The sequence below is a fragment of the Macaca nemestrina genome, chromosome 2 (assembly GCF_043159975.1).
Source record: "Macaca nemestrina isolate mMacNem1 chromosome 2, mMacNem.hap1, whole genome shotgun sequence".
NCBI lineage: Eukaryota > Metazoa > Chordata > Mammalia > Primates > Cercopithecidae > Macaca > Macaca nemestrina.
This window is the reverse complement of record NC_092126.1, coordinates 106,221,027-106,248,401: the sequence shown is the minus strand read 5'-3', so window position 1 is coordinate 106,248,401 and position 27,375 is coordinate 106,221,027. Positions and strand designations below refer to the sequence as shown.

The following is a 27,375-nucleotide window of genomic DNA, read 5'->3' as shown; positions in this document are numbered from 1 at the left end:
AAAAAAAACTTATCCATTCATTCCAAAAAGAATCTACTATACTCTGAGCATGTACTGAAGCACAGGGGATGCAGAGTTTACACATGGCAAAGTCCCTGCTCTCATGGAGCTTATGTTCACCCAGCCGTCTGTTCTCCTACCCTCCATTCTATCCACCAAAAAGTTTCCTTTCCTGTGTGCCAGGTTCCACGTTCAATTGTGCAGGGCAGACATGGTGGGACGTGTGCAGGTTGCACCAGGTAGTTCCATGAGGTGGAAAGAGCAGTTGAGTGCTTTAGAAGCTCAAGAAAGAGAGATGCCATGTGGGCAGGTAGCTCCCTGGGGAAAGGCTTCTCAGTGGATGTGTCAGGGGGCAGGGAGAATGCCAAACATTAGAGATATGAAGAGAAAAGCACTGGGCACAGTATATCAGTCAGGAATCTTTAGGTTGCAAGTAACAAAACAACATGACCACACGGAAAGGAATTTATTGGTTCTTGTAACTATCGAATCCAAGATTGGGATGAGCTTCAGAGGTGCTTTGTTTCTGAGGCTCAAACAGTGCCCTCAGGATCTGCTCACTCACATGCGCTATCTCCTTCACCTTCTGAAGTTTGGGTGGAGGAAGGAGTAGCTCCAGATCTCAAACCCTCTCAGCTTCAGTTTCATGCCTCTCTTCTCGCATGTTCTAGTGACATCACACTTCATTGACTCTGCCTGGGTCATGTGCCCACCCCTAAAAAATCACCATGACCAGGGAAATGTGAAGGCAGTAACTGACCCATGTCCCATGCTCCACCCAACCTCCTCTCAAAACACAGGGCAGAGTGACCGAGCAGTGGTGTCCCAGAGAAAGTGGGATTCAGTTATAAAACAAGGGAAGGGAATACCTGGCTGGAAATTACCCTAATTACATGAGGATGCCCACAAGAGCAAAGGCATAGAAGTTGAAATGTTCCAGAAATGAAAAGGGAATGGAGGAGTATGAGGGCTGGAAGATGTATGGGGTCCTATTTGCAAAAGCGCTAGCCTTGACATCAGACAAAGATTTTGGACTTGATTGTGCAGGTCCCAGGGAGATCTGAAGGCTCCTGAGATGGGGCCCAGGCCAAGCGTGTTCACTGCCTCCTTCTGCAGACTGCACATGGTCCTGGGACATTCCCTGGGCAGAGCACTTCCAGGCCCTCCTGATTGCCAGATGCTGGGGACACCATCAAGGCTACAAGAATGGTCCTTTTAATAGTATTTCCCAGCTGGACTACAGAGAATGTGGAACCCTGGTGAGTAGAGGACCTTAGGCTCTTTTTCCCCAGCAATGCCAGAAGGAAAATACTTCCTCCTCCACCCATGCATTTAACAGACACTTTCTGAAAACCTACACACTAGGCCCTGTGTTAGGGGGTTGGGTACAGCAGTGAGCCTAACCAAGATCCCCACCTTGTGGAATTCACCTGGGACAGTGTGGGTGGGGACAGTAGCACTGAACCTCACAAATAGGAAAAACATATACAATGTCTGAAAGAAATAAGTGCTATTGAAAAAATTAAAACATAGAGCATCAGGAAGATCAGGAGCATCAGAGATGGGCGAGTTTGTGTTAAATAGGTTGGACAGGTGAGTGAAAGGTGAGATCTGAGCTAAGACCTCAGGAGGTGAGAGAGTGAGCCAAGCAGACAGCTGAGAGGAGAGCAGTCCAGGAAGAGGAATCCCCAGGGGGATGTGTCAGGCGTGTTTGAGATCAGTTGTGTCTGGAGCACTGGAGGCTGGTGGACATAAGGGCAAAGAGTGTAGCCAGGGCGGGTGCAGATCACAGATCACATAGGCCTTAAAGGATTACCGTAAGGAGTTGGGCTTGTTAAATAAAAACTATGGGAGGCCATTGTTTGGACTAAGCTCCTGCACTAGGTCCCAGCTGACCAGACCGAACCAAAATGGAATCTGTTGTATGAAAGTTCCATTTCCTCAAACCGAAACTAAGTTGTTATCTGACCTTTGAGACTCCTGGAGACAGAGTTAACAGCCAAATTCCCAAACGTGACAGTTTCAGTTGACGTGATAATGCAGACAGTAACCATGCTCATGATAATGAAGTTCCCCCTGTTTTAATCATCATTAAAAAGTAACCTGATGTCAAACACCCTGTTCCAGCCGTATATAGAAAGTAACTTTGAAATGACCAGTCTGGCCCTGTGCAGTGGCTCACACCTGTAATCCCAGCACTTTGGGAGGCTGAGGCAGGCCGATTGCTTGAGCCAAGGGGTTCCAGTCCAACCTGGGTAACATAGTGAGACCCTGTCTCTACAAAAAAATATAAAAATTAGCCAGGTGTGGTGGTGTGCTCCTGCAGTCCTAGCTACTTGGGGGGCTGAGATGGGAGGATCACTTGAGCTCAGGAGGTGGTGGCTGCAGTGAGCCATGATTGTGGGAGTGGACTTCAGCCTGGGTGACAGAGTGAGACCCTGTGTCAAAAAAAAAAAAAAATCAATCTTCTTTTTTTTCTTCATTTCTTCCTGCTTTCGACAGCCCTTTCCTGTCTATAAAACTAACTTCTTCCACCTAGCTCATCGGAATACTCTTTCTATTTTATGTAGTGAATCTGTTCCTGATTCAATGAGTGTATTGCCTGATTCTAGAGTTGCCAATAACGCTGAGACCTTGAAACTAAATTTGTTGTAATCTGGTGTTTTGACAGGCTGATGCTCTGAGGAAGGAGGGAGTAAAGGCTGAGAGTGTCAGGATCACTCTGGCTGCTAGGTGCAGATGAGAAGGGAGGAGAGCAAGAGAGAAGAAGCACAGGGGCCAGTTGAAAAACTATTGCAGCAATTCTCCAGCCTGGCCAACATGGTGAAACTCCATTTCAAATAAAAATACAAAAATTAGGGCCAGGCATGGTGGCTCACACCTGTCATCCCAGCACTTTGGGAGGCCAAGGCAGGTGGATCCCGAGGTCAAGAGATCAAGACCATCCTGGCCAACATGGTGAAACCTTGTCTCTACTAAAAATACAAAAATTAGCTGGGCATGGTGGCAGGTGCCTGTAGTTCCAGCTACTCAGGAGGCTGAGGCAGGAGAATCGCTTGAACCCAGGAGGTGGAGGTTGCAGTAAGCTGAGATCACGCCATTGCTCTCCAACCTGGGCAACAAGAGTGAGACTCCATCTCAAAAAAAAAAAAAAGAAATAAGAAATAAAAAGAAAAAGAAATACAAAAATTAGCTGGGCGTGGTGGCAGGCGCCTATAGTCCCAGCTACTTGGGAGGCTGAGGCAGGAGAATCGCTTCAACCCGGGAGGAGGAGGCTGCAGTCACTGCACTCCAGCCTGGGCAACACAGCAATAGAGCAAGACACTGTCAGAAGGAAGGAAGGAAGGAAAGGAAGGAAGGAAGGAAGGAAGGAAGGAAGGAAGGAAGGAAGGAAGGAAGGAAGGAAGGAAGGAAGGAAGGAAGGAAGGAAGGAAGGATCATTGTAGGAATTCAGAAAAGAAAGCGCGGTGTCCTGGAAGCAAGTGAAGAAAGTGGAGGAAGAAGGCAGGGGCGAGCAAATGCTGCTGATGGTTGAGAACTGAGAACTGACCACTGGCTTTAGCAACACGGTCACTGAGGCCCCTGGAGACAGCACTTTGAGTGGATGCCCAATTGAGCTGGTTCCCATCTATTCCCATCAGACTGAGGTTTGGTCACTCAGGCTGATTTATTCCCCACATCCTCCTTGTTAGGGGAGTTCTCAGACTGCCTCTCCCCAAGGTCATTCATGCCAGTCATTTCTTCTTGGGCAGTAAGTATGCTGCTCTCAGAACAGTTGGATAATGGGGCCTGGGCAGTGCCAGGTGCCAGGTGACATCCAAGCACAGCGGCCAGGAAAGCCTTCAGGTACTGGCGGAAGCGGCGACTGGAGAAGGCATACAGGATGGGTGAAAAGCAGCAGTGAAGGAAGGCGATGCTCTCTGTCACCTGGAGTGCGTAGTCTAGATGCTGGCTGACCTTACAGTTCCCGAATACTTGCAGGTCCAACAGCGTATGCAGAAACAACGTGAGATTGTATGGGAACCATAGCACGAAGAAGGCCACCACCAAGGCTGCAGCTATTTTTAGAGCCCGGCCCTGGCCTGGGGGCCTCAGCCTCACCAAGACACAACCAATACGGGCATAGAAGAAGATCATGACAAGGAGTGGAAGGAGAAACCCTAGGAGGTTCTGCTGGAAGCGGAGGAAGAGCTTCCAAATGGTCCCATGCCCGCTGAAATCTGCGTGGCAGTTCCACACACCCTTGGGATTTTCATGTGTCTGTACAAAGACCATATCAGGGATGGAGACGGCCAGGGACACAGCCCATACTATGGTAGCAAGGAGCAGGCTCTTGGCCCGGGTTCTCAGCCTGTGGTAGGGCTGAGCATGAACGATCTCCAGGTACTTGTCCAGGCTCATGCAGCTAATGAAAAAGATGCCACTGTAAAAGTTAGTAGTATAAAGAGTGCTCACCATCTTGCACAAGAAACTCCCAAAGACCCAATGCCAGGCCACGGAGATGCCCCAGAAGGGCAGTGTCACCAGAAACAGAAGGTTGGAGATGGCCAGATTCAGCAGATAGACCTCAGTCATCTGCCTGCGAGGCACGTACCGGAGCAAGACCATGAGAAGAAGGAGGTTCCCGCTCAGGCCCAACACAAAAATCAGGCTATAGAAGACTGGCAGGAAGACTTTGCCAAAGGACACCACTGCATCCTTCCTGCAGAGCATGAAGGTCACCTCATCCAGGTAGTCATAGTAATAGAAGCTGCTATTCTCAGGACCGGCATCCTCAGTGGTGAGTGGCTGCAGAGAGGCAGTGGCGGCCATGTTGGAAGGAAGTGCCCAGTCCCGATGTCCTGTAGAGGTGTGGGGGAAAAATATGGTGAGACCTAGCATTCTCTACATTTCTCTAAACCCACTTTTGCTGCTGCACTGGAATGTCCAATAGACTCTTCAAATCTACATCAGCACCTACAGTCCAGCAAGTAAGAGCACAAGCTTAGGGAGCCATCTGCACCACTTAATGGTTATGTCACCAAGATATCCCCCTCACCTTTGTCTTATAACTGAATCCCACTTACTCTGGGACACTTACTCTTGGATAAGTGACTAAGCTTTAGGTGTTCTCAGAGTATGTAATTCTTTCATTATGGTTTTGTTTCTTTATTTTTCTCCTTCATTATTTAAAAATACCTATAGTGTTTTTCAAATTCTTCTTTATTCTTTAGGGATATCAATTCATCTATTTAATATGTCTCCTGACCCTTCCTCATGTATGGCTTATAATTTTTTTTAATGGCAGCTTAGCTTCAGTGGAGCTTTTTTTTTTTTTAATTTTGTTTATTATACTTTAAGTTCTGGGATACATGTGCAAAACGTGCAGGTTTGTTACATAGGTATACACATGCCATGGTGGTTTGCTACACCCATCAACCTGTCATTTACATTAGGTATTTCTTCTTTTTTTTTTTTTTTTTTTATTATACTTTAAGTTCTAGGGTACATGTGCACAGTGAGGTATTTCTTCTAATGTTATCCCTCCCCTAGCCCCCAAGCCCCCAACAGGCCAGGGTGTGTGATGTTCCCCTCCCTGTGTCCATGTGTTCTCATTGTTCACCTCCCACTTATGAGTGAGAACATGCAGTGTTTGGTTTTCTGTTCTTGTGTTAGTTTGCTGAGAATGATGGCTTCCAGCTTCATCCACATCCCTGCAAAGGACATGAACTCATCCTTTTTATGGCTGCATAGTGTTCCATCCTGTGTATGTGCCACATTTTCTTTATCCAGTCTATCACTGATGGGCATTTGGGTTTGTTCCAAGTCTTTACTATTGTCAACAGTGCTGCAATAAACATATGTGTGCACGTGTGTCTTTATAGTAGAATGATTAATAATCCTTTAGGTATATACCCAGTAAGGGGATTTCTGGGTCAAATGGTATTTCTGGTTCTAGATCCTTGAGGAATTGCCACACTGTCTTCCACAATGGTTGAACTAATTTACACTCCCACCAACAGTGTAAAAACATTCCTATTTCTCCACATCCTCTCAAGCCATCTGTTGTTTCCTGACTTTTTAATGATCACCATTCTGACTGGGATTAGATGGTATCTCATCTCATTGTGGTTTTTATTTGCATTTCTCTAATGACCAGTAATGATGAGCTTTTTTTTTCATGTCTGTTGGCCGCATAAATGTCTTCTTTTGAGAAGTATCTGTTCATATCCTTCACCCACTTTTTGATGGGGTTGTTTTCTTCTTGTAAATTTGTTTAAGTTCTTTGTAGATTCTGGATATTAACCCTTTGTCAGATGGATAGATTGCAAACATTTTGTCCTCTTCTGTAGGTTGCCGGTTCACTCTGATGATAGTTTATTTTGCTGTGCAGAAGCTCTTTAGTTTAATTAGATCCCATTTGTCAATTTTGGCTTTTGTTGCCATTGCTTTTGGTGTTTTAGTCATGAAGTCTTTGCCTATGCCTGCCTATGTCCTGAATGGTATTGCCTAGGTTTTCTTCTAGCGTTTTTACGGTTTTAGGTCTTACATTTAGGTCTTTCATTCATCTTGAGTTTACTTTTGTATAAGGTGTAAGCAATGGGTCCAGTTTCAGTTCTCTGCATATGGCTAGCCAGTTTTCCCAACACCATTTATTAAATAGGGAATCCTTTCCCCATTGCTTGTTTTTGTCACGTTTGTCAAAGATCAGATGGTTGTAGACCTGTGATGTTATTTCTGAGGCCTGTGTTCTGTTCCATTTGTCTATATATCTGTTTTGGTACCAGTACTATGCTGTTTTGGTTACTGTATCCTTGTAGTATAGTTTGAAGTCAGGTAGTGTGATGCCTCCAGCTTTTTTCTTTTTGCTTAGGATTGTCTTGGTTACATGGGCTCTTTTTTTGGTTCCATATGAAATTTAAAGTATTTTTTTTCTAATTCAGTGACTAAAGTCAATGGTAGCTTGATGGGGATAGCATTGAATCTATAAATTATTTTGGGCAGTATGGCCATTTTCACGATATTCATTCTTCCTATCCATGAGCATGGAATGTTTTTCCATTTGTTTGTGTCCTCTCTTATTTCCTTGTAGCTCTCCTTGAACAGGTTCTTCACATCCCTTGTAAGTTGTATTCTTAGGTATTTTATTCTCCTTGTAGCATTTGTGAATGGGAGTTCACTCATGATTTGGCTCTCTGTTTGTCTGTTATTGGTGTATAGGAATGCTTTTGATTTTTGCACACTAATTTTGTTTTCTGACTTTGCAGAAGTTGCTTATCAGCTTAAGGAGATTTTGGGCAGAGACGATGGGGTTTTCTAAATATACAATCATGTCATCTGCAAACATAGACAATTTGACTTCCTCTCTTCCTATCTGAATACGCTTTATTTCTTTCTATTGCCTGACTGCCCTGGCCAGAACTTCCAATACTATGTTGAACAGGAGTGGTAAGAGAGGGCATCCTTTTCTTGTGCTGGTTTTCAAAGGGAATGCTTCCAGATTTTGCCCATTCAGTATGATGTTGGCTGTGGGTTTCTCATCAATAGCTCTTACTATTTTGAGATATGTTCCATCAGTACCTAGTTTATGGAGAGTTTTCAGCATGAAGGGGTGTTGAATTTTATTGAAGGCCTTTTCTGCATCTATTGAGATAATAATGTGGTTTTGTCATTGGTTCTGTTTATGTGATGGATTACATTTATTGATTTGCATATGTTGAACTAACCTTGCATCCCAGGGATGAAGCTGACTTGATGGTGGTAGATAAGCTTTTTGATGTGCTGCTGGATTTGGTTTTTTTATTGAGTATTTTATTGAGAATTTTAGCATCAATGTTCATCAGGGATATTGGCCTGAAATTTTCTTTTTTTGTTGTGTCTTTGCCAGGTTTTGGTATCAGGATGATGCTGGCCTAATAAAATGAGTTAGGGAGGATTCCCTCTTTTTTCTATTGTTTAGAATAGTTTTGGAAGGAATGGTACCAGCTCCTGTTTGTACCTCTGATAGAATTCAGCTGTGAATCTGTCTGGTCCTGGGCTTTTTTTGGTTGGGAGGCTATTAATTACTGCCTCAATTTCAGAACTTGTTATTGCTCTCTTCAGGGATTCCACTTCTTCCTGGTTTAGTCTTAAGAGGGTGTATGTGTCCAGGAATTTATCCATTTCTTCTAGATTTTCTAGTTTATTTGTGTAGAGGTGTTTATAGTATTCTCTGATGTGTCTATAGTATTCTCTGAATGTGTCTACTTGATTCTTGTCTCTTTTCTTCTTTATCAGTCTGGCTAGTGGTCTATCTATTTTATTGATCTTTTCAAAAAACCAGCTCCTGGATTCATTGATTTTTTGAAGGGTTTTTCATCTCTCTCTCTCCTTCAGTTCTACTCTGATCTTAGTTATTTCTTGTCTTCTGCTAGCTTTTGAATTTGTTTGCTCTTGCTTCTCTAGTTCTTTTAATTGTGATGTTAGGCTGTCGATTTTAGATCTTTCCTGCTTTCTCCTGTGGGCATTTAGTGCTATAAATTTTCCTCTAAACACTGCTTTAGCTGTGTCCCAGAGATTTTAATACGTTGTGTCTTTGCTCTCATTGGTTTCAAAGAACTTATTTATTTCTGCCTTCATTTCGTTATTTACCCAGTAGTCATTCAGGAGCAGGTTCTTTAGTTTCCATGTAGCTGTGTAGTTTTGAGTGAGTTTCTTAATCCTGAACTCTAACTTGATTGCACTGTGGTCTGAGAGACTGTTTGTTATGATTTCCATTCTTTTGCATTTGCTGAGGAGTGTTTTACTTCCAATTATGTGGTCAACTTTAGAATAAGTGTGATGTTTTGGTATCAGGATGCTGAGAAGAATGTATATTCTATGGATTTGGGGTGGAGAGCTCTGTAGATGTCTATTAGGTCCACTTGGTCCAGAGGTGAGTTCAAGTCCTGAATATCCTTGCTAATTTTCTGTCTCATTAGTCTGTCTACTATTGACAGTGAGGTGTTAAAGTCTCCCATTATTATTGTGTGGGAGTCTAAGTCTCTTTGTAGTCTCTGAGAACTTGTTTTATGAATCTGGGTGCTCCTGTATTGGGTGCATATATATTTAGGATAGTTAGCTCTTCTTGTTGCATTGATCCCTTTACCATTATGTAATGCCCTTCTTTGTCTTTTTGATCTTTGTTAGTTTAAAGTCTGTTTTATCAGAGACTAGGATTGCAACCCCTGCTTTTTTTTTTTGCTTTCCATTTGCTTGGTAAATATTCCTCCATCCCTTTATTTTGAGCCTATGTGTGTCTCTGGATGTGAGATGGGTCTCCTGAATACAGCATACCGATGGGTCTTGACTCTTTTTTTTTTTGTTTTCTCTCTTTTTTGAGACGGAGTCTCACTCTGTTGCCCAGGCTGGAGTGCAGTGGCCAGATCTTGGCTCACTGCAAGCTCCACCTCCCGGGTTTACTGCCATTCTCCTGCCTCAGCCTCCCAAGTATCTGGGACTACAGGTGCCCGCCACCTTGCCGGCTAGTATTTTGTATTTTTTAGTAGAGAGGGGGTTTCACCGTGTTAGCCAGGATGGTCTCGATCTCCTGACCTTGTGATCCACCTGTCTCGGCCTCCCAAAGTGCTGGGATTACAGGCTTGAGCCACCGTGCCCGGCCGGGTCTTGACTCTTTATCCAATTTGCCAGTCTGTGTCTTTTAATTGGGGCATTTAGCCTGTTTACATTTAAGGTTAATATTGTTATGTGTGAATTTGATCCTGTCATTATGATGCTAGCTGGTTATTTTGCCCATTAGTTGATGCAGTTTCTTCATAGGTGTCGATGGTCTTTACAATTTGGTATGTTTTTGCAGTGGCTGGTACCAGTTTGTCCTTTCTATGTTTAGTGCTTCCTTCAGGAGCTCTTGTAAGGCAGGCCTGGTTGTGACAAAATCTCTCAGCATTTGCTTGTCTGTAAAGGATTTTATTGCTCCTTCACTCATGAAGCTTAGTTTGGCTGGATATGAAATTCTGGATTGAAAATTCTTCTCTTTAAGAATGTTAAATATTGGACTCCCACTCTCTTCTGGCCTGTAGGGTTTCTGCAGAGAGATCCGCTGTTACTCTGATGGGCTTCCCTTTGTGGGTAACCAACCTTTCTCTCTGGCTGCCCTTAACATTTTTTCCTTCATTTCAACCTTGGTGAATCTGAAAATTATGTGTCTTGGGGTTGCTCTTCTCGAGGAGTACCTTTGCGGTGTTCTCTGTATTTCCTGAATTTGAATGTTGGCCTGTCTTGCTAGGTTGGAGAAATTCTTCTGGATAATATCCCGAAGAATGTTTTCCAACTTGGTTCCAGTCTCTCCGTCACTTTCAGGTACACCAATCAAATGTAGATTTGGTCTTTTCACATAGTCTCCATATTTCTTGAAGGCTTTGTTCATTCCTTTATATTCTTTTTTCTCTAATATTGTTTTCACCCTTTATTTCATTAAGTTGATCTTCAATCTCTGATATCCTTTCTTCTGCTTGATTGACTCAGCTATTGATCCTTGTGTATGCTTCACGAAGTTCTTGTGCTGTGTTTTTCAGCTCCATCAGGTCATTTATATTCTTCTCTAAACTGGTCATTCTAGTTAGCAATTCCTCTAACTGTTTTTCAAGGTTCTTAGCTTCCTTGCATTGGGTTAGAACATGCTCCTTTAGCTCAGAGGAGTTTGTTATTACACACCTTCTGAAGCCTACTTCTGTCAATTCGTCAAACTCATTCTCCATCCAGTTTTGTTCCCTTGCTAGTGAGGAGTTGTGATCATTTGGAGGAGAAGAGGCATTCTGGTTTTGTGAATTTTTAGCCTTTTTGCACTGGTTTTTCCTCATCTTCGTGGATTTATCTACCTTTGGTCTTTGATGTTGGTGGCCTTCAGATGGGGTTTCTGTGTGGATGTATTTTTGTTGATGCTATTCCTTTCTGTTTGTTAGTTTTCCTTCTAACAGTCAGGTCCCTTTGCTGCAGGTCCGCTGGAGTTTGCTGGAGGTCCACTCCAGACCCTGTTTGCCTGGGTATCACTAGCAGAGGCTGCAGAATGGCAAATATTGCTGCCTGTTTCTTCCTCTGGAAGCTTCATCCCAGAGGGGCACCCACCAGATGCCAGCCAGAGCTCCCCTGTGTGAGGTATCTGTCAACCCCTGCTGGGAGGTGTCTCCCAGTGAGGAGGCACAGGGGTCAGGGACCCACTTGAGGAGGCAGTCTGTCCCTTAGCAGAGCTCAAGTGCTGCGCTGGGAGATCCACTGCTCTCTTCAGAGCCAGCAGGCAGGAACATTTAAGTCTGCTGAAGCTGCACCCATAGCCACCCCTCCCCCCAGGTGCTCTGTCCCAGGGAAATGGGAGTTTTATCCATAAGTCCCTGACTGGGGCTGCTGCCTTTCTTTCAGAGATGCCCTGCCCAGAGAGGAGGAATCTAGAGAGGGAGCCTGGCTACAGTGGCTTTGCCAAGCTGCAGTGGCCTCTGCCCAGTTCAAACTTCCCAGTGGCTTTGTTTACACTGTGAGGGGAAAACTGCCTACTCAAGCCTCAGTAATGGCAGACGCCCATGGGGCTTGTTTTATCCATAAATGTCCAACGCATCCACCCTGGCTTTGGGTTTTCTTTACTCCTGTCACCTGAGGATTTCCCTTGCTTTTTGAGAGTTTTAAAATATTTTATTTGTAAATAGTTTCATATCAATATTTTCTTTTCTTTCTTTCTTTCTTTCTTTTTTTTTTTTTTTTTTTTTGAGACGGAGTCTCGCTCTGTCACCCAGGCTGGAGTGCAGTGGTGCAATTTCGGCTCATTGCAAGCTCCACCTCCTGGGTTCAGGCCATTCACCTGCCTCAGCCTCCCGAGTAGCTGGAACTACAGGCACCCACCACTATGCCCAGCTAATTTTTTGTATTTTTAGTAGAGAGGGGGTTTCACCATGTTAGCCAGGATGGTCTCGATCTCCTGACCTCATGATCCGCCCGCCTTGGCCTCCCAAAGTGTTGGGATTACAGGCGTGAGCCACCGCGCCTGGCCTCATATCAATATTTTCAATGACAAATATTTAATATTTTAAATATTTTATCCAGTATTTCTGTTTGTAGCAGAAAGGTGTGATCCATCATGTTGATGGGCTCAGAACCTACTAAACTTTCTACCTCTCAGTTTCCTCATCTTTAAAATGAAAATAATAACTGTGCCTATCTGGCAATGTTCTTGTTAAGCTTAAATGTGATAATACATGCAGAGCACTTTAAGTTCTACAAAACTGACTGGAACATAGCAAGCATTCAATAAATGCGAGCTTAAATTATTGCTTTGCCCAGAACTGAGTTCATCATCTCCCCACCAGCCCCTTTCTTCTTTCCTAGGCCTATCTAACTGAATGACTCCACCAACTACTCAGTCACCTAAGACTGAAACATGGAATATCTTGCAGATTCTTTCCTCCTCACCCTCACAACCACCCTGTGAGTCTCTCCTCTTGAATCAGCCCACTTGTCTCTAAGTCTCATAAAAATATGTACATGACACTCTTTTAATGAAATTAAGACAAATGAAACAAAACATATATACTTTTGAAGGAGTACAAATAGATAACAGGAAGGCATAGGAATGAGAGGCACCTTCAAGATGGCAGGTGCCTGGGCAGAAGCCAGCAGTATGGGATTGGGATGGACCATGGAGATGGGATGAGTCACTGTCCACGGTCAAGTGTCATCTAAGGCAGTGACATCCCAGAATTTTATTGCTTTGTTTAAAATAATTTTTTGATGAGAGCTTCACATAAATCAGTGATACAAGTATGTCAAGAACTAAGAATTAGTCTCAAACCTGTAGTGCATTCCAGGAGAAAGAGAGGGGAAGACAGACTTCACGTTGAACAAAGAGCATTCACCAATGGGGAAGGGGGCTTGAGGAGGAGAGAGGAAGGAGATAAAAAGAAATTTGTGGCCCAAGCAGGCAATCGTGAAGAGCCACTAAAGAGGGGCCTGTAGACTACTCAGGGTCACGGGCCACAAACTGAGAAATGCAAATCAGCTCTACCCCATACTTCTGGATTTTATTTTTTAATATTTTACTTGCATGAGTTTGAACTTTTTAATATGTTCAATACCCCTTCGTATTTATTCTGTAAATTATTTATTCTTTTAATGGGTGGGATGCTCATTTTATGAGGTCTTATAATAGTGAGGATGTTAGCTTTTTTCATATATATTGCAAACATTTTCCTTAGCCCTTTCTGATAAAAGTTTTATCCCCTTTTTTCAGGCAGACTTTGAAATAAATGTTGACTTGGGTCCTCAGTTGGCCCAAAGTATCTGTGATACCATGATCTCATGGCTGGTGGAACAATTCAGTGCTACTGAAGCAGAGCCTCTTCTGAGGGAGTCCTGGAGTCCTCCCACTCTATGAGCCTCTGCCCCACCCTTGGGCTCCTATCCAATGGCATCTGGACCAGATGCTGTGGAAACTACACATGACCTGTCCCCACCCCAGGAGCTCAGCCTGAGTGGCTTTATCTAAGGCCCAGCTCTGTTCCTGATCAACCTCAGGAACTTTATCCAGTGCCTTTTGTTTTGTTTTGTTTTGTTTTTTGCTGGTCTTCCTGTCCTCTCCTCTGCACCAGGGGCCTCCTGGCCTTCAACTCCTCCTTTTTCTGGGCAGCAGTAAGGACACTCCTAGCATATGGCTGGAGCTGGGAGCCTGTGAGCTACTGCAGAAGGAGGATGTGAGGAGTGTACTCGGGCCTTATCAGGGCTTATTACTCAGGAGGTGACATTGATTTAACACCAGCTTTTCTGAGCTGCTGACATGGACCTTGATCCTGACTTGATTTCTCAAAGCCCCCTGACTTTTGTTTCAGCAAACAACCAAGTCTGATGAATGTTTCAATCAAAGCCAGAGGTCAGAGTCAGCGGACCCTGCTAGTCCAGGCCACCTTTGTTCTCCCTGTACATGGAACACTCTATCCCCTTCTACTCAAGGTCTTTAGCCTCCTGATCTTTCACTCTGGGAATCTTTCCAGGTCATCCTCCCCTCTGGAGCAACCATCCTCCTATCACTTTCATCAATAATGCCAACAACAGTGGTAACAGCAATCAGGCCTTTACCCCTGATCTTTGACTCTGGGAATCTTTCCAGGTCTCCCTCACCTCTGGAGCAACCATCCCCTCCTATCACTTTCATCAATAATGCCAACAATGACAGCAGCAGTCAGCACTCCCATATGCATGTTACAGCTGGCCAGGCACCTTCATAGGCACTGCCGTAGCCTTGTAAGGCAAATCAGGAAGGAACCATCAGCCCCATTTAACCCAGGAGCAAAGCAACTTTACCAGGGTCACACAAGAAGTCACTAGCCAAGCTGCATCTGAAATCCAGGTCTTCAGACTCCAGGCACATGGTGCCTTGTCCCTGGTCCCACCTCATCCTTGAAGGCCGGGCACAGTGGCTCATGCTTGTAATTCCAGCACTTTGGGAGGCCAAGGTGGGTGGATCACCTGAGGTCAGGAGTTTGAGACCAGCCTGGTCAACATTGCGAAACCCCGTCTCTACTAAAAATACAAAATTAGCCCGGCGTGGTGGCAGGTGCCTGTAATCCCAGCTACTTGGGAGGCTGAGGCAGGAGAATCACTTGAACCCGGGAGGCAGAGGTTGCAGTGAGCTGAGATCACACCACTGCACTCCAGCCTGGGCAACAGGAGTGAAACTCCATCTCAAAGAAAAAAAAAGAGAAAGGTGTGATTGAGTCTTTGCTGGTTGTCCAGGATCTTACCCTCACTGGGAGATATCCAGGGCTCCCCTCCCTTAGGTCTCTCAGGAAAGTTGAGGCAACAAGAGGAAGGATATTGTGACGAGGATGCAGCCCTGTTAGTCGGGCTCCTTCTATGAGTTGAACACTCACATGTAATTTTCTCACCTTATCTTCGCCATCATCCTGGGAAGCAAAGTGAGTGTAATCCCCACTTTCCAGATAAAGAAACAGGTGTGGACAGGTGAAGCCCAATTGTCCACAGCCTCAGATTAGCAAATGGGGGGCTGGGGATTGGATGGCCCTCACAATGTGAGGTGGAAGTGATGACCCCGTCCTCCCCACACTCCCTTTCAAAATGGATCAAACTTAAATTCGAAGGTTGAGGTTCCGACAGTGGGACTTCTGGCCTCAGCAACTAGTGGCAGGAAGGTTCAAAGCCAGTGGTGTGCTGAGAGCCAGTCATGGCATCTGGGAGGCATTAAACAAACGATCATGGAATTAACCAACTCTGCGTTCAGTGAGGTTAAGTTGGTAACTTAAAACTGAGAATATTTACACCATGACAAAAGCTATAAATCAAGGCTTTCCTCTCCTCTGCCATCCTACCTCCCCTGTGCCCCCAGCCCAGAGCTGGTTGTCAAACTTTCACCAGCACTCCCCTGATCAGGCCCCACACAGCTTGACCAAACCCTGCTTGACTCACTGAACCCTCTTTTGTGTCTCCTACCGTCTCCCCTCTTCCACCTTAAACATCAATTTCATGACCACCCTCCCCACAGCCAAGAAGCCTATGGACAGGGTCACGTGTAGGTCCCTCAGGTGCTGAAAGCACACCCATGCTGAGTGTACTGTTCACAGTGCAACTGATTCAGCATGCAAGCTGATCAAATAAACAAGATTGAATGTGATCTCCAGAGGCCACACCAGCCTTTGAAATATGAAACCAAGGACACCATTTGAGATCACTTCTAGTGGAAAATATTTTTGCTGGCTTCTTTTGAATGTGGAAATCATATCCTCCTTTAAAATACAATCTAGGGTAAGGGCTTTAAATATGTTAACTTATTTAATCCTCACATTTACCTGATAGAAGTAAATACTATTATTAGCCCTGTTTTAGAGCTGAGGATACTAACACACAGGGAAGTTAGAGAACTGGTCCAAGATGACAGAGCAATTGAGTAGTAGAGCCAGGATTTGAAACCGGGCGTCCATGCTCTTAAATGCTAGGTTACAATACAACTCAAAGAAAATAGTAAGCACAGCCAGGTGCAGTGGCGTGCACCTCTAGTCCAAGCTACTTAGGAGGCTGAGATTGGTGGATTCCTTGAGCCCAGGAGTTTGATACCAGCATAGGCAACATAGCAAGGCCCTGTCTCAAAAAAATAACAGTAATAACAACTAGGTTGTGGATCCCCTCCCCTGGGCTTTATATGTAATAATGCACTGACTTCTCACAATAACCTTATAAAATGGGCCCCATTTTACAGATGAGGAACTGAGACACAGAGAAGGGGAGTAATGTGCCCAAGGACACACAGCAAGTATACGGCAGAACTGGAAACCAAGTTCCTGCAGCTGGCTCCAGAGCTGGAGCCCCAAATCACACACTGGGAGTTCAGCCTGTGTGCGCCCCTTCCTCGGGCTTGCAGGATGAACAGCTGCCTTCTGGATGGTCTGCATGGGAAGCATATTTGGATCATGATTTATAAAACACAATGAAGATAGTAAAAACCAGTCCTGACACTTACACAGGGCTTTGTGTTTCCAGATACCCTTTTTTAATCTCAGTCATTGCTGTGTCTTCCTGGCTCCCTCGTGAAGGGGTGAACAGGTATCGCCTCTCTGGTTTCCCAGGAACTCCAGGGCCACACTGCTAGGCAGGTACAGCTGGCCAGAGGAATTAGCTGGCCTCTGATTCTAGATCACTGCATGCTCTCTCTCCTTACTTTTTTAACATGTTATTTTTTCCTGATTACCATAATAATATACATTCATTGTAAAATGTAGCAATACAGTGGAAAAATAAGAAAGAGGCCAAAAAACAAAAACAAAAGTCTCCTGTGATGCTACCATTGCAAAAATAACCCACAGGAACATCTTAGTGTATCCTGTTTGCTTTCATGCCAGAGCCATGTCTGGTACACCAGATTACACAAAGTCTGGCTGGAAGGGAGTGGCCTTATCCATTCCTCAGCAGGGCAGGTGTCCCCTTGCAGCCTCCAGCTAGACATAGCTCCTGAGATATGTGAGGCCCGCCTGCTCCCCACGCTCCCTGGGACCCCACATCACTTAATGTTTCCTGGCCTGGTCAGGAAATAGAGATGTTTGTGACGTGTATAAAATCACAAGAGTAACCCTCCTCCCAAAGCTTATTTCAGCTAACAAAAAGTAAGCACTTTTAGAGCCCGACCCTTCAAGGAGCTGCTGCTGCAGAATGTGAGACTTTCATGTCTTTCCCAGAATGTTTTTTGATGTATTGCTTTTTGCCTCTCTCCTTGTTGCCTGAAATGTCCCCGTGAGAACTCCTTGCGTGTGTATTTCAGCATGAAAATGAAACCCCACCATCCCCAGAAAGGGCAGGACACTCAGCATGGTAGAATAGACAGAATAGGCAGGGTAGAACAGACAGAATACAGCTTAACTCACTTCTTAATGGCTGTGCAACTCGGAGCTCATAATTTAACCTCTCTGAGCCTTAGCTTTCTCACCTATAATATGCCTCCCTTGCAGGGTTATTATGGTAAACTAAGGGCCTGGCATATACTATTGGTTCTCTTCCAGCCCCTAAAATGAATAAACTCGCTGATTAAATGACACTTGATTCAGGCTGGAATGCGTGGGGGGTGGATCCAGGGACTATTTGAATCTGGAACTGTTTTGGGCAGAAGGAAGGGACCAAGAATTTGGGAAAGGAGGAGGACAGGGAGAGGGTGGACATGTGCAAAAGAAGAGACCACAGAGCTGTGAAACTTTGGCCCTGGGAGAGAGGCCCTTAAAGACCATCTCATCTGCCACATTATCTTACAGCTGTTAACACTGAGGCCCAGAGATGGAAAGGAATGCCTGAGCTCCCCCAGCCAGGTTGGAGAACCAACTCTCAGGGGTTTTCAGAATCTGCAAAGCAGATTCTCAGAGCCAGAGTCAAGGAGGGGAAAGAGGTCAGAAGACCCATCACTCTCAAGGTGCTGGAAGCAATTGCTCTAACAGCTGCCCTGGAGAGAAAGCTCTGCACTGACTTAGCACCTCCCTCTTCCCAGCACCTGTGCCCACTCCCCAAGCCACTGGGTTCAGTCTCTCCCTGTGGCCCCTGGGCCGTCCCACTCCCACCCCCCACCCCGAGTGTGGCTATAACCTACCGGAGCCAGAATGACTTGCTTGGGAAGGTCCACCACAAGCCTGAAAGGAGAGAGCAGTGCCCAGGTGCCTCTTCCTCAGGGAAATGCAGAGAGAGTGTAATTCCTCTCCATGTACTCATCCCCTCTCTGGACAGCAGCCTGCGTATATCCTGCTTTCAACCGGAAAAAAAAAAAATCCCTTTGCCCTTGCCCCGGCCCTCATCTCAGCTGCATAGCCGTGAGCTATTTCTCTCATTGATAAGAGTCAAGCTCAGATGACCTCCCACCCTATAAAAGAGCATCCCCCAAAGACAGTGTTTGGAAAGCATGTATCCCCTCTCTGGAATGATTCCCTAGTAGCTGGGTCAAGTCCACTAACAGCCCATCCCAGACGTCCAGGCCTTTGCTTACCCTGTGTCTACGTGAAGGGCCTTCCCAACATCACCTTCAGAGATCCTGCCTCCAGCTTCTTCATCCTGGATACCTTCTCAGCAAGATCTCAATCCCATTCTGCCCCAGTTCTAAACTCCACCCAATCTCTTTCTCTGGCCATAATTCCCACTGAGCAGGGCTATGTCTGCTACACCCACTGTGTCACCAATAGTTTCATCTCCCAGACTTTCCTAATCATCTTCCTTCTTTCCTTCCCTTCTCCCTGACTCCCCTTCATGGCATCTCTGTATGGTTAGCCTACTGTTTAACTGTCTGTTCCCCTGCTGGGTCAGGAGCTCTCAGGGGAAGGACCATATCAGACCCACCAACGAGAGCCCAGGGACAGGCCAGAGACTGAATGAGTGAGTGAATGAATGACTGTGGATATATGATACATTGCCTGCCACATGCTTAGCAGTATGGGGGTTCGCCTTCCCAGTGCAGCACCTGCGGTCCAGGATCAGTATCTCAGCCGCCCTCACCTCCAGTCCCACTGCCCCCTTGAAACACAGCAAGTGCTTGGTGAATGCCTGTTGTCTCCACCTGAACTGAGCAATAATAGAGCAGTAATGTCAGGTGGTTAAAGGCATGGCATTGGAGTCACACACAGCTGGGCTTGGACCTGGCTCTGCATTTACTGACTGTGTGACCTAGAGATGGTGCCTTCACCTCTCTGGGCCTCGGTTTTTGCATCTTTATTGGGGATAGGGATAGTCCCTCAGACAGGCATCAGAGAATGGAATGTCCCAAGAAGATGGATATGGACTTAGACATTTGCCTTTCTCTGGGGTCCACAGGCTACCAAGAATGGACATTGAGACTGTCATGGATTTTTACTCAGGCAGAGGGAAGCAGGAGACCTTTCAAGTGGGGCCTCTGAGTTTCTCTAGGCCAAACACTAGTTTCCAATAGAGAGACCCAAGGTGCTGCCCAACAAGAGCCACAGGGTCCTGGGTTGCTCCCACAGAGCAGCTAAGTTGTAGGACCTGGGCTTCTTCTTTATTCTCCCTCACCTCTCCTCTTTTGTACATCCTTATTTTAAAATTACTTTTAGACTTGTAAAATAAAGCACGAGATTCCTGGACACCTGTCTGTCAGCTTCCCCTAATATTAACATCAGTTAAATTAAGTTTAGCCTAAGGCTAAACATATATTTTTATATACTTTTAATATATATAACATGTATTTTATACATTTAATATATAAAACTTACATATTTAAAGTTTGGCCTAAAGGTTTCTCCACACATAATGAACTGTAACCAAACTGAATGTGTAAACAGGCTATAACCTATTATTATGCCAATTACAGAGTTTCAGCCCATCACATGTGGCCAACCATTCAAACTGTGTTCAAATAAGGCAAACACCAAGCTGTAACCAATCTAGCTGTTTGTCCCTCACTTCCATTTTCTGTCCATCACTTTCCTTTTCTGTCCACAAGTCTTCTTCCACATGCAGCAACACCCAAGTTTCTCTGAACCTAATCTAGTTTGGGAGGCTGCCCGATTTTCAAATTGTTCTTTGCTCAATTAAACTCTGTTTAGTTTGCCTAAGGTTTTACTTTTTTTTTGAGACAGGGCCTCACTCTGTTGCCCAGGCTGGAGTGCAATGCTGTGAGCTCGGCCTCAGCTCACTGCAACCTGTGCCTCCCAGGTTCAAGCGACTCTGCTACCTCAGCCTCCTGAGTAGCTGGGATTACAGGTGCCTGCCACCATGCCCGGCTAATCTTCATATTTTTAATAGAAGCAAGGTTTCACCATGTTGGCCAAGAAGGTCTCGCACTCCAGAGCTCAAGTGATCCTCCTGCCTCAGCTTCCCAAGGTGCTGGAATTCTAAGAGTGAGCCACAGCGGCCAGCCTCTAAGGTTTTACTTTTAACATATCTACATAAGCACAGTACTGAATAATAATCTAAACCAGGAAATTATCATTGACACAATGCTGTTGATTAATCTACACACCTTATTCAAATTTCAACAGTTGTCCCTCTAATGTCCTTTCTCTGGCCCAGGATCTAAACCAGAATGCACTTGGTTCTTGTGTCTCCTTTGTCTCTTCATTCTGGGGCAGCTCTTCAGTCTTGCTTTGACTTTCATGACCTTGACAGTTTTGAAGAGTGCTGGCCAGTTCATTTGTAGAATGTCCCTAAATTTCAGTGTGGTGTTTCTTCAGGATTAGACTGAGGTTATGTATTTTGGGTAGGAACACCACAGAAGTGATCTTATGTCCTCAGTATACATATCAGAGGTACATAATTTCCAGATGCCTCTTTCCTGGTGATGTTAACTTTGATCACTTGAAAAACGTGGTATCTAACAAGTTTTTCCACTGTGAAATTACTCTTTACTCTTTTGTAATTAATAAATATCTTGCTACTTTGAGACTATGCAAATATTCTATTTCTCACATGCTTTTGTCCACTAATTTTTCCATCCATTTATACTTGCCAATAATAATTATTACTGTGGTATTTTCCAAATGGTGATATTCTATTTCCATCATTCTTTCTACATGTATTAATTAGAATTGTATTATAAGAAAGAGCTGGTCCTGGCACAGTGTCTCTTGCCTGTAATCCCAGCACTTTGGGAGGCCAAGGCAGGTATGGCTTGAGCCCCGGAGTTCGAGACTATCCTGGGCAACATGGTGAAACCTTGTCTCTGCAAAAACTACAAAAATTAGCCAGGTGTGGTGGCATGCACCTGTAGTTTTAGCTACTTGGGAGGCTGAGTTGAAAGGATTGCTTGAGCCTGGGGGGTGGAGGCTGCAGTGAGACAAGATTGTGCCATGCACTCCAGCGTGGGCAACAGAGTGCAAAAAAAAAAATTTTTTTTTAAGAGTTGGACTTTCTTCTTATGTATTTATATTAGTATGAACTCATGGGTATTTATTTTATTCTATTACTCCCATTATTTATCTTGCTGTTCAAATTGTCTCATCCTCTTTTAAAATATTTCAACCCATCTGTTTCCTGTTAAGCTGCTTTTCCTAATGAGATGTGACCCACGGCTAAGTCACTCCCTCAGTGTCACTCCCCAGCCATAGCACGTCAGACACTCCCTGGTATGCAGGGTAGGTGGTTGGGAGACCTCTGAGCCTTTGTGGGAGCAACCAGGTTTCCCATTTCCCTGAAACTCACTGAGGCATCTTCCCAACAAGGGCCAGTCTTTCTCCTGGAATGGGCAGGTTGCAGTCAGAAGAGTCAGTCCTGACTCCACAGGCAAAGAGTTCCAGGACGGGCTGAGCCTGGCCAGGTAGCCCCAGAACCATGCCCCCCGCCCCCGCTCTCCATCAGGCATCCTCCCTCCAGCACCACCAGTCTCATGCTCTGATTGTTCCTTCTTGAGTCTGCCAGCTCTTGACAGCCTGGTTTTTGATGGGAGAGCCCTGGGTTGGCCCTGCCTCATCCTCTGTCTCACTGTTTCTTTCTCTCTTATTTCTCTGTCTTCCTTGGGCAAAATTCACCCCATTCTAGCTTCACTCATGAGGGAGTCAGTCCAGTCCTTCTCTAGGGCCTTAAAACTCTGAATTCCTAGGCTACAAACTTGCCCTCCAATTTAGAAGCCTGCTTTAGAGCCCACATTGACTCACTTTGATTCGCTGTTACGCCAGAAACTCAGATCTTCCTAACATGCTCCATTGACGGCACAACAGGAAGGAAATGGTGCTCCTCTCACCTCTTCCTCTTCCTCTTTCTGTGCTGCCCCCAGTCTGGCCCCCTCTGGCCACTCAGACTGTGTTATCTCCTCTTTTGTACATCTGCCCAGGGCACCCTTCAGCTAAGGGGTTATGTATAATCCTTTCCCCAATTGCCAGTCCCTTGCCTTGGTACAAATGCATTTGTTTGAAATCAATATATGTATTCATTTATCAAAATATCTTCACTTACATATTTATTACATGTTAGAATTACAGAGTGGTTCTCCAGACATCTGTTCTGTGGGTTAGGCCAGGCTGAAGTTATCACATCCATTTTGCAGACAGGATTGTCAAGACTCAGAAACCCTGTCACTTGCCCAGAAACACAGTTGATAGTAGCCACATGGACTTTCTGACTCCTACTCCAGTGCTCTTTTGCTCATTGTCTTTGTGAATATTCTATGTAATTCTTTGCTCCTTTTTTCTCCCCAGCCCCTCCACCTCAGATCTGGTTAGTGATTCCAGGAGAGAACTATTTCTTGCTCATCTGAACATCCCCCACTGCATAGCCCAGCTAGCATTTGACACACAGTAGACACTCAGTAAATGTTCGTTGGGTGAATGCAGGCTTTGATATAGAAAGCCTTCATAGAACCACTTGCTCTTACCTAACAGTGGTCTCAATGCTTCTTGTACGAAGACTCCACCACCTGAGGCTTCTCTGGGACTCAGTTTCCCTGTCTATAAAGTGACTATAGGGCAAGTTTATCCAACCAACAGGCCGCATGCAGCCCAGGACAGCTTTGAATGCAGCCCAACACAAATTCTTAAACTTCCTTAAAACATTATTAGTTTGGGGGTTTTTTGGGTGTGTGTGTGTGATTTTTTTTTTTAGCTCATCAGCTATCATGAGTGTTAGTGTATTTTATGTGTGACCCAAGACAATTCTTCTTCCAATGTGGCCCAGGGAAGCCAAAAGATTGGACACTCCTGTGTAGAGGGTTAGACTCAACGATGTCCATGCTCCCATCAGCAGTGATATGCTGTTGTTTCCTCTGGGACTTCGCCAATGAGGGCTGCAAGCACATGTCTGGAAATTCAGATGCCCAGCCAGCCCAAGGTCGGGGACAAAAATAGCAGCAGCTGGGTGCACCCTCGGGTTCTGGGCAAAGAAGATCACATACTGTAAGGCTTGGAAGTTGGTGTTTGCAGCTGCCCCTGGAAGTGGGTGAGTGTCACGGACAGGCTGAGCTGCCAGTTTTCCGGAGTCAGTTTCATTTCTTGGGAACTATTTTCTTTTAAATATTTTCAGGTTCTCTGGAAACTGAGCAAGCTGACGGCTAATCAACAATTGAGAACTGGAGACCTTGCCTGACCACCCTTTCACTTTTTCACCCCATCTACCCATCCAGGAAGCCCTTCCCGAGTGCCTGTCCTGGGTTTCATTCCAGACAGGGCACTAGGGACAGGACAATAATGCTGATGCTTACATGGCACTTGGGCTGGACGGGACACTATTTCAAGTGCATGACATATATTAATTTGTCTAATCCTCCCACCAACCCCATGTTATAATGAGGAAAATCAGGCACAGAGAGATTAGGTAACTTTTCCAAATTGCAGCACTGGGATTTGGACCAGACTACCCCCACTCTCAGCCTCCACCCAGTTAGTTTACAGGATTTTCCCTTCTGAATCAGATGTTTTCCCCTCTCACCAGATACATTTTGTAGTTTCACAATGTTGTTTTTCTCTTTTCTTTTTTCCTTTTTTTTTTTTTTTTTTTTTGAGATGGAGTCTCACTCTGTCGCCCAGGCTGGAGTGCCGTGGCACTACCTCAGCTCACTGCAGCCTCCGCCTCCCAGGTGTAAGTGATTCTCATGCCTCAGCCTCCAGTGTAGCTGGGATGGCAGGCATGCACCACCATGCCTGGCCAATTTATTTTTATGGTTAAGAGTGGGGTCAGGGGCTCCCTAGGGGTTAAGGCAGAATTACGTTTTTTAAAATGTCAGTCGGAGGCTGAGGTGGGTGGGTCATCTGAGGTCAGGAGTTCAAGACCAGCTTGGCTAAAATGGTGAAACCCCGTCTCTACCAAAAATACAAAATAATTAGCCAGGGATGGTCCCGTGCACCTGTAGTTCCAGCTGTTCGGGCAGCTGAGGCACAAGAATTGCCTGAGCCCAGGAGGCGGAGGTTGCAGTGAGCCAAGATCATGCCACTGCACCAACCTAGGTGGCAGAATGAGACTCTATCTCAATCAATCAATCAATGAAGTGTTAATTGGTGTTTCCCCACCATTCACTTTTCTTCCACTCAAACAGCAAGACTCAGGGAAGGTCTTTGAATTTTTTCTTGGTTTTTGAGTACAGGAATTTGAGGAAATTAAGGTTCTCTTTCTATTCTATACCAAACTAAAAAAGTATACCCCAGGCTGAGAAGGTAAGAGGCAGGAGGGAAGCAGGCCAGTCTAAACGTTAGAGGGACACTGTGCCCTGCCTTATGGCCAGAGTTCTGGTGTTTGTGGGACCCAGGGGCACAGGGACACGGCATATGGGGAGTCCAAGGTGAACAGGGCCACAGATAGCCCCATCCCATGCCCTAGCCTGAAGCAACCAAATGAAATCTTCAATGGGCTGCCAGGCCTGAAGGTGCTAGTGGACCACCCTGAGTGTGGACATACAGGCTGGTGTCCAGCAGGGAGGCAGGATGCTGATGTCTAAATGGAGGCCCGTGTGGACAGGTGCCACCAAGAACCAGGTGGCACCATGCTCCCCTGCACCAGGGCAGTAACCAGTTTCCTGGAACTGATGTAATTCTGGGCTAGGGGTGAACCTCACAGTGACTGCAATTTAGTTTCCATATCCTGTAGAATGGGGGTCTCAAAATAGAAAATAGCCGCTGTAGAAAAATACATTCATATTTTCTCATCTACATGAGTCTGTGGCCAGAGGTGCTCACTGAAGTCACCTTCAGAATCCCCTGGCAGAGCTCCTGTAGCAGGCACCATTGGTGGCCCTCATGTACCAGAGCTTCCACCTACTGGGCACACGCTGGCTGACTTCCAGCTGTGAGTACCCACACTGCTCTGTCTGTGGCCTTGCTCTGGCTAACAAAGCCTGTCATGCTCCCCGCCCACCAGTGCAGCATGCCAGAAATTCCAAGACATAATGTTCCCTGCTCCCCACCAAGAACCCTCAGTTGATGCCTGAGGTCAGTTGGTTCCTAAATACCCCCCCTCCCTTGCCCTTGGGTGGAATAACTCCAAAGTGTGTGCACCACACTGTCTCCCCAAGTTTCTCTCAGGGGATTAAGTCCAACCACCCACAGGGGAAGCTGGTTTGCTAACACACTCTTCACTGGCTGCCTTCCTTCCTCTGCCTCATCTCCCCACTCTCCTGCCCATGTCTCCAACTCCCAGATAAACTATTAGTGGGACCGTATGACATTGCCAATATTTGAGCTTTTTGACCTATAAAAATGGCAATTTTATATAGTTCAACCTAAAATTTACATTCAAATCTTTGTCTCAGAGTCCGCTCCAGGGCTACTTCCCCTCCAATGCTTATCTACCTGCTTTATCCAAAGGCTGTCCCCTCAAGTCACCCCCCAGCCACCCCTAGAAAGAGTCAATGAAAAGAAACCGCTGAACAAAATCCCAGGAGCTGAACCCGTGGGATGGACAGAGGGCCGCTGGGCCTCCTCCTGTCCCACAGCACAGCGGGTTACCAGAGAGGTGGAGATGGGACAGCAGGGAGGTAGGACAGCAGGGAGGCGGCTCCAGGAATGAGCATGTGCCCCACCCATGTCATGTATCAGAGTGGGAAGTGTGGCCACAAAATGAGGAAGTCATGAAAGATAAGGAAATGCTGTAACTCGAAAAGTGATGGAATGTTTGGAAGCAGAAACTCTGGGTGTGGGCTTGGAATCTGGAAAAGGGAACATGGGTTCATGGCCTGTTTGGCCTGATCCCAGTCCTCTCTCCTAAAGAACTGAAGTCCCTATAAATGGAGAGTTCTGGGCATATAAATCGGCTCAGGAACATTTTGGCTAAATCAGAATCCCAGGCATAAACACAGTACTTTACTATCTCAGTTAGTCACCCAGTGAAATTTACCTGTTTCTGTGGCTCACAGAGTATGGAGACCACCCTGCTAGACATCAGGGGAGGAGGAGAATTTCCATCTAAGCAGATATTTTTGTCTGTATCCCACAATAGGAAATGCATTTTACCTGGCAGTCTATTGTACACATACACACACATACACACACCTGGAAAAAAAAAAGTTTCACAAAATAATATTACCCAACTACCAATGCACTCATATTTTCTATTCCTTTCTGTTTCATAGTTTTTAAAAGCTGAACATGGGCCGGGCATGGTGGCTCACGCCTGTAATCCCAGCACGTTAAGGCTGAGCGGGGCGGATCACTTGAGGTCAGGAGTTCGAGACCAGTTTGGCCAAAATGGTGAAATCCCGTCTCTACTAAAAATACAAAAATTAGCCGGTCATGGTGGTGGGCATCTGTAGTCCCAGCTACTTGGGAGGCAGGAGAATCACTTGAGCCCGGGAGGCAGAGGTTGCAATGAGCTGTGATTGTGCCATTGCACTCCAGCCTGGGCAACAGAGAGAGAGAAACTCCATCTCAAAAAATAATATATAATAAATAAATTAATTAATTTTAAAAAGCTGGACCTGGCTCATTAACTGACTTTTTTTTTTTTTTTTTTTTTTTTTTTTTTTGAGACAGAGTCTCACTCTTCCACCCAGGCTGGAAGGCAGTGGTATAGTTTCGGCTCACTGCAACCTCCACCTCCCAGGTTTGAGCGATTCTCATGCCTCAGCTTCCCAAGTAGCTGGGATTACAGGTGTACACCACCACGCCTGGCTAATTTTTGTATTTTTAGTAGAGATGAGGTCTCACCATGTTGGCCAAGCTGGTTTCGAACTCCTGACCTCAAATGATCCACCCACCCCGACCTCCAAAAGTGCTGGGATTACAGGCGTGAGCCACCATGTAATTAACTGATTTCATAACCTGCTTTTGGGTGGTGACCTTCAATTTCAAATATTGCCCTTGAGTGTATTCAGAAATGACTTGGGTGTGGATGGAATTTCTGGGCTTTTCCCAAACACTGTGCATTTGCTGTCAGCCTCTGTCCCATTCAGGGGTTCAGGAATTGCTGGACTGAGCCAGAGGAACTTCGAAAAATTCATAAGGCGAAGACGGTTCCTATCTCCTAATCCAG

General features: G+C 45.5%; 1 protein-coding gene across 2 annotated transcripts; it reads right to left on the bottom strand.

The window, feature by feature from the left end:
* Window positions 1–9: 9 nt before the first annotated feature.
* LOC139361950 (atypical chemokine receptor 2) lies at window positions 10–18,815 on the bottom strand. Of its 2 annotated transcripts, XM_071091511.1 has the most exons (3): window positions 18,467–18,814; window positions 18,077–18,225; window positions 10–4,841 (listed from the first exon to the last, which is right to left on the bottom strand). In XM_071091511.1, the coding sequence occupies exon 3, from the start codon at window positions 4,810–4,812 to the stop codon at window positions 3,658–3,660; it is 1,155 nt and encodes a 384-aa protein (XP_070947612.1). In that variant the 5' UTR covers window positions 4,813–4,841; window positions 18,077–18,225; window positions 18,467–18,814; the 3' UTR covers window positions 10–3,657. The 2 variants fall into 2 exon arrangements, with proteins under 2 accessions (XP_070947612.1, XP_070947613.1); XM_071091512.1 differs by lacking the exon at window positions 18,077–18,225 and having other exon boundaries at window positions 18,467–18,815.
* Window positions 18,816–27,375: the final 8,560 nt, after the last annotated feature.

Coding starts and splice junctions, on each gene's coding strand:
- LOC139361950 (XM_071091512.1), bottom strand. CDS start 4,812: ATGGCCGCCACTGCCTCTCTGCAGCCACTCACCACTGAGGATGCCGGT.